At 41.4% G+C, this 13,472-nt stretch overlaps 1 protein-coding gene across 5 annotated transcripts in view; it reads right to left on the bottom strand.

Moving 5' to 3' along the window:
* Positions 1-279: 279 nt before the first annotated feature.
* The window catches only part of PLEKHA2 (pleckstrin homology domain containing A2), a 56,667-nt gene continuing 43,474 nt past the window's right edge, over positions 280-13,472 (bottom strand). For all 5 annotated transcript variants that reach the window (XM_081046936.1, XM_081046940.1, XM_081046937.1 and 2 more), the window contains 2 exons: positions 4,772-4,849; positions 280-4,363 (listed from right to left, as the gene is read on the bottom strand). In XM_081046936.1, the coding sequence (XP_080903062.1) occupies positions 4,001-4,363; positions 4,772-4,849 (441 nt within the window). In that variant the 3' untranslated portion in view covers positions 280-4,000. The remainder of the gene's footprint in view (positions 4,364-4,771; positions 4,850-13,472) is intronic.

The raw sequence follows: 13,472 nt of genomic DNA, 5'->3' as shown, positions 1-13,472 counted from the left end.
TTAATAAGCAACACTTTCTCCCAGCTAGGGTGCCGCCTCCACCAGCCCCCAGACTTCAAGGGGCAGAGCCTGGCAGAACCCTCCACACGCACACCCATACATCTTCCCACAGCCGTCCCTCCCCTGGGCACACATCCATCCCCAGGCAATGAAGAAACGCTCCTAGCCCTACCCTGAGCAGGAACCTACTTCGTGAAATCCATAAAACCAATGGGGCAGACTGACAAGAGAGATGATCCACCCACAGACAGAAGGTCGGCGTTAGGAAAACACACCATATTCCAGTTATTTCGTGTGGGTTTATTACAAAACAAGCAACAAAACAGTTTTAGAAAATTATTTTTTGCTACATACCAATTAAGAGATCAGATAAAAGGAAGCATAACAGTTTCCATGCACTCAGCTCAGTGCTGTCAGCCAGTGCATTTCACAGCTGAAACATACTGGTTCAAAACACAAAATCATGCCAACACCTTCTTAAGCAGTGGGGAAAGGGATTAAACAGTTCAAACTCTACCTAGCACGAGTGACTGTAATTGACTGATGCAGGCAATCACACAGAGAAAAGTGAATAAGGGAAAAAGTGACCCCGGTAGAAAAGGTTTAATAAACACGTCCATTTCTAACATGTTCAAAGTTTATAAACAAACTTGACTTGGGAAACTGCAATTCCAACATACTGCTTACCTCCATACACCTGTTTATCTGGCTAACAGTGAAAAGAACTACCCAATCTCACTGCAAGTGAACCACAAAGCTGGACCTTAAATCTACTCTTTCTCATGGGAGTTCAGCATTTTACTCCGAAGCACATGTGCAATTCCAATATTTTGACCTGAAGTCACTCTACTCCATGTACATTTATGATGTCTCACAGAATGTAAAAGACCCAACTACGTATGTTTACCAACCATCAACTGACCTTGAGTAAGCAAATCCTCACGCTTCCAAGAATAGTGGATTGTAAATAGTTCAGCTATAACGAAGGTCACCTGAAATACTGTGACACATACCGTGTTTCCCCAAAAATAAGACCTAGCCAGACAATCAGCTCTAATGTGTCTTTTGGAGCAAAAATTAATATAAGACCCAGTCTTTTATATTATATTATATTATATTATATTATATGATATTATAATTATATGTAATTATTATAATATAATTATATAAGATACAATATGTATGTATATTATAGTAAAATAAGACCGGGTCTTATATTAATTTTTGCTCCAAAAGACGCATTAGAGCTGATGGTCTCGCTAGGTCTTATTTTCGGGGAAACACAGTAGTGGATCAAGACCCCTTCAAAAGTCTTCTGAGAACAGCACAACTCAGAGAAGAATTTTATTCCACAAGGAAAATGTAGTATCTTTTTTTGGTTCCTTTAAAAAAAAAAAAAAAATACTCAAGATTTATTCCAGAGTCTATGCACTTAACTACTAACTTACATTGTATACCCACTCTATTTTTGCCATTTGGTTCCATTTTATACATTTAAAACCAAATGCTTTGGTCGTATATGTACCATCTTTGGCTTACATGTGTGATGACATTAAAAGGCTATGATAGAAAACTGACCAGAAGGTAAGTAATACAGACATAAAAGGAATTCTCAAATAAGGTTTGGGAAGGAGAATGCTTTTAGGCTTCATTGAAGATAATTATATTTATCTGGTGTTGGAATTACATTAATAATGTTGCAGCTTGGAATTCCCAAATATTTGCTGACTAGAGCCTCTGTTTTCTCTCTATTATGATAATACAATCTGGATTTGTAAGTATGTAACACATTCTCAAAATAGACCTTACTGAATAAGAAACATATCAGCTCACTAGAATAGCCAATTAATTTAGCAGTAATTTAGCAGTTTATTTTTAAAAAGAGAGCGAAATGAGTAGTTTTTATAATTTAAACAACAAAAGATGAAAACTTACCATGAGTTAGGGAATGTTTAAAGAAATCTCAAAAGTCCCTAATTTATCTTCATTAATTCAATACCACTCATGGTGCACTTCCTTTGACCTAACCAAATAATTTTCTTGAGGAAAACTGGAAGATGAAACCAGAGATAAGGAGCTTTAAGAATTTGAAATGACTTCCTGAAAGCAGGCTACTTTAAGTATGCTGTAACCTCTATCACTCAAACCAAGGATTTCTGAGGCCAAAAGTACACAAGAGTCTGCAGAAAAAAAGAGAGATCCAGTAGCAAATTTCCCTTTTTACACCAGGACCACTAGGCCAAACCATTTAAGTGAAGGATAACTCCAAAGCAGTGCAGTCAAGAAAAGTTCTCAACATGATTCAGCCTTAAAGGAAACTACACTGCCTGAAACATAAGATTTCCCTCAAGCCACAAAGAATTTTCTGATCATGTGTTTTCACCTCTGCATTAGATTTGGACATAAGGAAGGGGAGGGATCTATTTACTTAGGTAAAAAAAAAAAAAAAAGAAAAAAAGCTTCTCTTAGCCTCTTCCTCTACTCATTATTTTTTAATTTAAAGATATCATTAATTGATCTAGCGGATAAAAGTTAAGACAGAAATGAGTTTTCTCTCTTTAAGGAACCCTGGTAAGTTCCTGGTAGCAGTTCACCACATAGGATGGATAGACAAATCCTCCCTGGAAGTAGTATCATCCTGTCAAATGGAAGAAAGTACACCCTAAAACTTGGGTGGGAAATGCAATCTATGCTCTTCTACCAAGGAAATCTCTAGTCAGCAATGCATACCTCTAATCAATGTGGCTATACAGTTTCTATTTTATTAAAAATATAAATATCTCTCAAGATTATCTTTGCATCTCTCTACTCCTAAGTATACAGAACCTCATCAGGTTACAAGTCAGATCATGCAGTACACAAGGTTTCATTCAAAGGGCAACACAAAGAATAGAAAGAAAGCAAATCTGCCAGGGAATACAATGTACATCACTTAAACTTAGACTAATGTTGGCCCATTAAAAAGAGCTGTGAGGCAAGGATTCAAGATAATCTGTCTTTGCTAAAACAGATTTTTCCTTCTGTCTATAAAACATGGATCAAAAAAACGTAGCCAGATGAACTATAATCCAGCTCTTCACCAGCACCTGCTTCAAAGCAAATCTAAAACTCTAAAACAGAGACCTCATCTATCACGCGAGTGAATTATCATACACTTATCAACCCTTCATACATTCCCACTAACACCATATCAAGGGAAATGTCTATTCTGTTCTCAACAGTCATAACATTTAACACTGATAAACCCATTCTTGGGGCTGGACACAGAAACCAGGTGGGCAGGTCTGTCACTCACACTGACAGTATTTGGGGTCAAAGAACATCTAAATGAGAGCAGAGTAATTCCCAAAACTGGCTGATGCACTGGGGTTCAATCACTCCCTACACCTTACAACAGGTCTCTATTTCTTCCGCTATGGAGGTCCTGGGGGGGCATATGCCCTGGTAGACATTCTGAGGGCCATTGCCAGCCCTCAGATTTTAACACCTTCCCTCAGAATGTATCCCAGTCAAGCCAGAGCCTGGGTCTTCCACCGCCCCTCCCTCCTTTCAGCTAAGTTAATTACTACCCTTCTACTTCACAGTCAAACTTCAGCCAATAAACAGAAACAGGATAAAACCAGATGACTGGCCTAAGATTCTGTGCCTGGCCTGAAAACAAAGAGAAGAAACTAAAACAAAGACAAGGAAATAAAACTTGGTTAAGGATGAAATTGTACTATCAACCTCCTCACCAGGACCACCTTATAATAGTGGAACAAGAGGCAACCTACTCTCCAATGAGCATGCCTACAGGTCTAACCTAGTGATTTTCCCAAATTAAACACACTGCATTGATTTTCTTTTTTTTAAGCCAGCTGGATGGGCCTCTTCAACAGAATATCCACAGGCATATGAGTGGCATAAAGGCCTCTGACTGTCCTCCAACAGGTAAAGAAACTGAGTCATGGCCTCCTTTTCTTGAGTCCTTCCCCCCTCCCTCCCTGGATATTATGCCTCATCACACATCAGAAGTCCGTATGTTCTCATCATCAAGGTTGAACATAAATGGTTTCTCCTTGGGGTGCTGGGGCTCCGATCTGTGCCTTATCCGGGAGCTAGGCAACACCCCAGCAGTATTGCTCTCCCCAAGTCGAGGCGTGAACAATGAGTCCTCAGGAGTCTCTTCAGCTGGAAGCAGCTTTTGCCCAGCCTGGGGAACAGGTGTCCAGGGTTGCCAGGAAGAGGCCACAGAGGGAGCTTTGCAGAGGGCTTTTTTCTCTTCCACAGGTGGCCGCCCTCTGCACAAGACAGAGTTGGGCCCACCTGAGAGGCTGGAGCTTCCAGAGCGAGTCAAAGAAATGGATCTAGAAAAGGACATTTCCTGCAAAATAAAATGGAAGAAAAAACAAAGGAAAGTAAGGGCTTTCCTGACAATGTTTATCCCAAAGCCGCCAGGAAGAGTACACTCCCAGGATCACTACCTCATAGGTCTAGAAACACTTGTCCACAGAAATCAAATACATCCAACATAACTCACTTCAGATGTGTCAAGGTCTGCCTGACAGGCACATCAGAAACTCTGTTTCTCTATCCAACTCTACCTCACCTCCTCCAACAACCAAAAATTAAAATTTATACCCTAAAGAGGCAAAAAAGAAAACAAACAAGATATCCTAGGGCTTTCGCTGCGACCAGGCTGCCTGCCTACATCACCAAATAAAACCTGCCCACTCAAGGACAATCATCACTCAGTTGACAGTGACTGTGCAACAGGAAGGAAGTGACTTACTCTGGGGTGGCACTTGAGGGCTTGGACAGCTGCCCCGATCTCCTTAATCCAGCTGTGCATGTCTTCTGGACTGTCCGCCTGCAAAACACCCACAGCACTTAACAGAAAAATCTGGGGCACTATGAGTTCAGCTTTTCAGTCTCTGACTCAATTCTAAGTTCATAAAAATCACTCCATTAGACCTGGAAGATCTCAGAGATCTAGTTCAGTGGCCTCAGACTTTGGAGGACATTTTTTTTCCCTGCAAAATCTTATTTGACACCCCATAAATAAAACAGCTCAAAGGGGAGCTGGTCTTCAGTGGGGCAGACGTCATGAGGATGAGGAGACTTAGAGGTCCACCCCCTAACCCCCCTCCCCTCCCTCCCCCAACCCCCATGGAAGTCCCCCGCCCACTCTGGAACACAGTCGGCCTGGTCTGGCCTCCTGTTTAATAGCAAAAAAAAAAAAAAAAAATGAGGCCCAGAAAGGCTAGGATCAAGGCTGATGGCTGGTCGAGATTCCAGATCTTCTGCCTCCCAATGGAGTCAACTTTTCACTACAGCTATTTGAACAGAATAATCCCATTTTCAACTCCACCCAGGCGGGGAGAGTTGCAAGACTCAGAGCACCAAATTTAACATGTAGGACACTGCAGAGCAGTTCAAGTATTTGCCCCAGAAATACCTACCAACCCCAGAAGGGGGCAGCAGTGGCTCTGTGAAGAAAGGAAGAAAATAAGAGAGGCAAAACCACCAGAGGTGGAGCCCTCCTAATTCTGTGCTTTCCCGCTTTATAGAGGTTGAGTTCTAGTGAATCCAGCAAACGTTTCCTGAGGCCTTATTCACTGTTACACATGGCATCAGGTGCTGGGCACAGAGATGGGACCAAGACTGAATCCTTGACATCCAGAAATTTATATGTTAACCTCTCTCTGTAACCCCGCGCCTGCCCCCAAATAGTTCCACCCAAAATAACAAGTGTGCATTTGCGTGCCTGTGCAGGTGAACATACAAACACCACACCTTGGCCCGCAAAAGTCTCCACATATAGGGCTCCCTTTCCCCATTCCTCAAATGATTCTTTCTCTTTGCATTATATCAAGATAATACATGACCAGTTTTTTAAAATCCTCAAATTTCCATCCCTACCCCTATCTGTCACGCCAAGCAAACCTTCCTTGGTTAGGTACAGGCGAAACTTACAAGGTTTCACACCCTGGCACACTGGGTCAAATAGGTGTAGCAACAAGTGCCAAGGTGAACACCTCCCTCACACTCCACAGCTGCAAATTGACCTGTACTCTCTCTCCCCTGGACTTTTTCCAGTTATTCGACAAACTGGTCAAATAACTTCCCAAGAAAAAGACAAATCCATCCTTAGTCTAAAAAGATAACCAGGGCAAGGTCTCCAAGATTCTTCCAGAAGGTATTTTACTAATATCAGGGCTAGTCTGTCCCACAAGTAGAACAATTGAGAGAATTAAATGAACTGTTGCAGGTAAAGCAGTTTGAGCAGTGCCTGATACACAAAAAGGGCTTCATAAGTATTAGTTATTAATGCATTATTATTACATGTGAGGGACACAAATGAAGCGTTCAATTCCAACATTATAAATACGTTCATTGCTCTCTTCCTGAGACATTTTTTTTCCCTAGTTTCCTCATACTCGATCCACAGACTATTCCTACCTAAAGGATCAAATTCTCAGGGTCAATTAAGACAACGTATTTGTGGGGGAAGAAACGTTATTTCCAATTGGAATGAGATGAAGGTACTTAAAATCATCTATTAGTAGAAAAGCATCTCTAAGAGATTTTCCTTCTAGGGAAGCAGAAGATGATTTGGTAGGGGAAAATGTTAAACAGAGGCAAAGACAGAGACGGGAGCTGAGGAGAGACAAACGTCTCCCACATCACGTAGGAGATCTCGGATTTTCATTAGACAAAGTACAAGATCCCCATGATGACAATCCAATAATCAGTTTCCAGGGCTGTTGAGCCACTTCTATTCCTTCCACCACCCTAGCAAAATACACCCTCCCATGTCAAATGTTACTTCCACAAGCCACAGGCCACCTATTTGATTGTCCTTTGAGACCTCACCAACAAACTTCTCACATGTTTTCTAGGAACTATCACACAACTAGCCTAGATGTCTTCACTCCAGCCTCCACTTAGCAAAGAATCGCTGATTCACAGAAAGCTAGGAATCACGATTTAATGTGTGGGAACTCAAGCACAAGAATCAAAATCCTCTACAACGAGTAACGCGTTTAAGTCGTTTCCAATTCTCCTCTAATATAAATAATACTGCTGTTCACATTTTTGTGTGCAAAGCTTTTTTCATACTTAGGATTCTTCAACTCCTAGGGAAATCACTAGATTAAAGAGTATGCATTCCTTAAGGTACATTTGGCAAAAGAAATTTCTGGCCAACAATATATGAAAATTTCATTTAGAACAATGCATTATTTTTTACAAGCACCCTTGCTAGAACTATGTATTACAATTTTTTAAAATCTTTGCTAATATGATAGGCAAAATAATTAAATCTCTTTCTTAAAACATTTAGTAATTAGTAGAGATGGAAATTGTTTGCTAATTATATTTCTTCCCTAATTCTCTAATTCCACGTACAGACATTTTTCTGTCAAATAACCTAGGTAGTTAACCTAGCTGTGAGGATAATAATAAACATTAGTAAACATTAAAATATTTGACTAATAAATGTTATTTTAAAATATTATTTAAATAGAAAAGAAAAATATGTTATAACTGATCCCACATGAGAAGAAATATGAAGTCAGACAATTAAGTTCGCGAATCTGTTGCAACAATGTTGCTAAACTTTTTTGATATCAGAGGGATTATTCATTATGAATTTGTACCAACTGGACAAACAGTTAATCAAGTTGACTATTTGGAAGTGCTGCAAAGGCTACGTGAAAAAGTTAAGACGACCTGAACTTTTCACCAACAATTCATGGCTCTTGCATCACGACAAGGCACCAGCTCACACAGCACTGTCTGTGAGGGAGTTTTTAGCCAGTAAACAAGTAACTGTATTGGAACACCCTCCCTACTCACCTGATCTGGCCCCCAATGACTTCTTTCTTCACCCACAGATAAAGGAAATATTGAAAAGAAGACATTTTGATGACATTCAGGACATCAAGGGTATACGATGACAACAGCTCTGAAGGGTGGACTAGGTGCTGGCGTCGGTGTAAAGCTTCCCAAGGGGAGTACTTCGAAGGTGGCCATATCGATATTCAGCAATGAGATATATAGCACTTTTCCTAGGATGAGTTCGCGAACTTAATTGTCCAACCTTGTATACTATTACTTTATTGAGATCACAATTATAATTTCTATTAGTAGTTTTAAGAATGGGATCCACTGACAACAAAAATTCAGTGAAACCTCAAAGACTGTATGCAAAAATTACAGTGTATGTGTATATCTATCCTTTATGGAAAGCCTATACTTATAGCCTTCATTAAAACCTCAAAAATGTCTTAAAACCACATCATAAAGGTAGCTTCACGAACCAGAGTGTGAAAAATAAAAACAGAGTCCACCCACCCCATGGTGAATCACGAAGAAATTAAAAAATGCTTAAAACTGAGTAGAACATAAAGGGGCGTGCCAAGCTCATAACTTCATTCTTTTCCCAGTGTGCTTAAAAGTGTGCATTTGTTTCTGGTGCTTGGTTCAAAAGCAAATGTAGAGGTTCTACCCTTGAAGGCAGTTTTTGAGGTGAGGGGAACAAAGAGTATTAAAATGAGTCACTCCAGTCTGTGGTTTTATTGCGCTTCAATGAGCTTTTAATGAATATCTACTATGAGACCAGCACCATAACAGAGGCAATGGTTTGAAGCAAGGAATTCTAGGGGCATCAATAAAAGGCTTCCACTGCAGCTGTCTACAATTTTTAGGCAGCTCCTTCTTCTGTTCCTAACCTCTGTCCTCCCTTCCCAATAGCTAATAACCCCTGCCCTTTCCCCAAGAACCATCCCATCTTTAGACAAAGCCCTGCCACATGATTGCATACATTGTACACTATACTGTTCTAGGTGATGTCATTCACCTTGTAGTCTAAATTAAAACAGTTAAGTATCCAAAGAGTTTTAGCCCAACACTTTGCAATTCACGTGTGAGCCCTCTTATTATTACTTCTGTCCTGACCTAGCCCCCAGTGCTGGGCTTATGCCAAGTTACGAAAACCAGTCTGCACTATATTTCTCATTTTGAATAATTAATCCTCCTCGTGATAAGCTACCTAATACCCCTCACCTTCTATGACTGAGAAATGCAGAAATGGTGAGACTCGCTTGCCTTGTAGTCCAAAGACTGAAATCTCATTTTGAATGCTTGCCCATAACAGAACCAACTACCTGCTGATGAGCTTGCTGACATCACAAGCTAAAATACCTGATTATTGCCAGGTTCTGGATTTTTGTCACCATGATCCATCTGTCAAGATACCCAGTTACCCCAAGTTGGTCGTCTCCGATTCAGTCAAACTCCCCTCTACATCTTGGGTTTTGCACCAGGCTGCTTGTAAACAACACAAGTGAGTAGATCTTGCTCTAGTACCTGGTGTCTCTCAATCACAACGCACCAGGTTTATGATCTCAAACAAATAATTTATCTTCAGACACCGTTTCCTCATCTGTAAAGTGGAGATGACCTTAGAAACTGCTGAGAACTAAGTAATATGCTGCCTGTAAATTGCTTAGCACTGTGCCTGGGATATCGAAGTAGCCAATAAACGGTTGCTTTATATTGACAGAAAAGACTACTACAGTGTAAGAGATCACAGGGTACAAATTATACATAACTGTGACACATAAGGTAAATGTAACATAGAAGGTAAATGACCAACACCTAAGTAGTTGGAATCCAGCCCCATTCGACTACCCAAATCTTTTCCTTGTCCAAGGAATTTATTTTCTCTGCCTAGATCTCCCTGCTCTCTGGTCCAGCTTTTCTAGACACCAACAATACACAGTTCTTTGAGGCAGATTTACTGAGCATAAAACCTTCGGAAGCAGATCAGAATACCTCTTTGACATGGTGGGTAAAATTGCTGGCATCAAACTGCATGAATGGTCATTATCTTCTTTCACTTTTTTCATGAAACATAATTTTTGCTTGGAACAAATGGCTGATAAACTGTCAGTCAAACTTACTCAGACTCAGGTATATGGCGAATTCTTTCTCAAAACGGAATGGAATGAGCCTATTATGTCGGGAAGATCTTGCAAATGATGAACTTTGAGCTTTCAAAGCAAAAATTAAAATTTCAGAAAACTTATATCCACCTGACAGCTTTCCATACTTAAAGACTTTGTTGATCATACTGGTGGTGAGGTGGTGATATTAACAAATGTGATTTGTCTTTTTAATATTATATAATAAAATGGGTCAACATTTGGAAGATCTGCATACCTCAGGGAGACCATGATTTTCCAAATGACCAATGCATGCAGCTTACAAAATTGGTAAAAAGGACCCAGAGTGCAAAATTGGCCAACGGATTATTTTATATTCAATATTATTTTATATTAGTTTCAGGTGTACACCATAATGGTTAGACATTTATATAATTTGACCAATGGATTTTAATGTAAGAGTATGAAAGCTTATTGATATTGGCTTGATTCCCCTATTGCACCTAAACACGAAGAAACCACCATTTGTCAAGTTTTGACCTAGAATCGAAGAATGTCCACAATTATCTGACAAAGCTATTAAAATATCCCCCTTTTTTCCAAATACATATCTGTACAGGGCCAGATTTTCTTATTATTGCTCAATCAAAACAACATATGGCCCCAGATAGAATGCAGAGGCAGGTATGAGAATCCTGCTGTCTTCTATTAAGCCAGCCATTAAAGAGATCTGCAAAAACAATGATACTCTTGTTGCTGTTTTTTATTTTAAAAATATACTTCTTTTTCATAAAATGTTACTTGCGTTAAGTCAGTGAGTTTATAATTGCTATTTTGAAATGAATTAATATGTACTTTTAGTAATTTTTAATCTCTAGTCTCCTCTAACTACCTATTCTCTTTGAGTTAGGTAGGATAAACAGATGTGTCCATCACTCATTTATTTATTCACGGTGATGCTAGTGTTCTTTTATCCCAGAATTGTGAGGGCAGAAGGCAAAGGAGGATAGAAGTGCTGAGAAGCTTCTGGCAATGTGCATACATTCATGCAGATGATGCAGTACCTTTTGAACGTTTCTGTTGTTGTTGTTGGGGTTCCTGTTTCCCAAATCACTACCCTCCAGCCCAAAGCTCTTACGCAGCTTCATCGTGCACTGGACAAATACTTATTTAGTACCACCAACATGTGAAGCACTGTCTATCTAAGGGCCTTCATAACTTGTCACTTTGGATGTCCCACAGACGCAGTCAACTCAGAACCACCTCTGCTAGGCTTGTCTCTGCTCTGCACAATCCCTCCCCCCATGCTCCTAGCACAAAGATTGCTGCCATCAGCCATCCTGAGGCCCAGGCCAAGCATCCAGCCAGTATGCCTTCCTCTCCTCTCTCCCTTCACCCCACATCCAACCAACATCAAGTCCTGGAAAGGACTCTTTAATATTACAGTTTTCACATTTTCCACTTTTGTCCATCCATCCTAGTTCAGGCTCCCTTTCATCCCTCACCTAAATTACGACAACAGCCTTCAAACTGGTGTCTCCAGCTCCTATCTTCCCGCTTTTCTCATCTGTTCTCTACATGGTACCCGACCGGGCAATTCATAGCCAGCATACCATCACAGGGGTTGGTGTTCAGGGCTATCATGTCCACTTTACAGATGAGGAAAACAAGGCTGTTACAGTCGGTTCACTTGCTCAAGTGATAATTTTTAGAAGGCAGATCTGATTGGGTGACTGCCCTCGTTTAACCTCAAGGGGCTCTAACCCTCAGGATAAAAGACAAGCCCTGGGGCCGGCCCGGTGGCTCAGGCAGTTGGAGCTCCATGCTCCTAACTCTGAAGGCTGCCGGTTTGATTCCCACATGGGCCAGTGGGCTCTCAACCACAAGGCTGCTGGTTCAAATCCTGGAGTCCCGCAAGGGATGGTGGGTTCCGCCCCCTGCAACTAAGATTAAACACAGTACCGGGATGGTGGGCAGCGCCCCCTGCAACTAAGACTGAACATGGCACCTTGAGCTGAGCTGCTGCTGAGCTCCCAGATGGCTCAGTTGGTTGGAGTGCGTCCTCTCAACCACAAGGTTGCCAGTTCACTCCTGCAAGGGATGGTGGGCTGCGCCCCCTGCAACTAAGATTGAAAGGACAACAACTTGACTTGGAAAAAAGTCCTAGAAGTACACACGGTTCCCCAATAAAGTCCTGTTCCCCTTCCCCAATAAAATCTTTAAAAAAAAAAGAAAAAAAAGACAAGCCCTGCAACAAGGCGCACGAGGCCACAGGCCCTGTGTATCTGCTTTCCAGCCTTCCGTATACTCTGTGTTCCCTTTATCTCCAGGCTTTTTTAAACATGTGCTTTTCCCTCTGTCGGCCCAACTGACAGCTTAGATATGTCTTCCCTCAGGAAACCTCCCCTAACTCCCTGAAATGGGGAGAAGGGTGGTACCCTTCTTATGAGTTCCCATGGCAACCATTACTCACTGTAATGGTAGCGCTCATCACACTGTTTTTGTTTTTCATTCCCCTATCCCCATCAGTGAGGAAGTTTTACACTAGTAATACATTTAGCTGCTTTTGTCGATTCTGCATTCCACGCTGGGATTACCTGACCTCCTAAACGCTTTTCAAAACTTGCATATTTTAAGGTCTACACTTTGTGCTGTGAAGTTCTACTTCATGCATCTACCATGACAGTATCATACAAAGTAGTTTCTTGGCCCAAAAACCTCCTGGGTTCATCTATCCAACACTCCCTGCCGCATCCCGTCACACTGTTTAATGGCCTGTTTACTTGACTATTTCTCTCTCTCTCCAGTTCAGAATCTGTTCTGTTTCAAATAGGGTCCCCAGCATGAGGCCAAATGCCCAGCATTCTGAAGATACTCTACAAGTATCTGTTAAATGCCAGAACTGAAAATGCTTTTGTTGCACCTACACAGTTTAAACTCTGTCCCTGAACGACAATGGAGCCAGCTCTAACACCCCCAGGAACGTTTCTGCACATCCCCTATATGAGCTCTTGCAGGGCACCGTGTTTGTCTGAATGAATGATACCCACATATGGCTAAAGCTGCCAGCTTGTCTGCTGGACCCAGACAGGGGCACCAGCTCGAAGAGTAAGGATGACTGGAGCTATTGCCCAACAAACCGGGAGAGCGGGCAATCCTGGTGAAAGGGAGAGTAAGACTTGAAACAAAGAGCAAAAGGCATTGGGAACCCGGAAAAGCTTTGGTTGAGGGGCCTCCCATTTAAGCCAACATACTACATGACAGTTTTAATGCTAGAAATTCAGCATTATCACAATGCTGAAGAATCAAGGCACACTTCATAGATTTCTAGGCGGGCTGGAGTAGGGTCTTGGACCTGAAAGTCTTGGCCCTGCTTGGAAATCTGACTTTCTAGCTCCTATGATTTTAGGAGTTGGGAGAACTCCACAGCATGGGTGGCAGGGAGAAGCTTCTGATCTCTGAACGGTCAGAGCTCAAACAATGGCTTTCTCTGTGCAGCTGGGCTTTGCACCTGGCCCTACACAGGGGCCTCTGTGCTTTTGT

The sequence above is a fragment of the Rhinolophus hipposideros genome, assembly GCF_964194185.1.
Source record: "Rhinolophus hipposideros genome assembly, chromosome: 4".
NCBI lineage: Eukaryota > Metazoa > Chordata > Mammalia > Chiroptera > Rhinolophidae > Rhinolophus > Rhinolophus hipposideros.
Note: the sequence above shows the minus strand (reverse complement) of the source record. Positions and strands in the feature narration are given on the sequence as shown.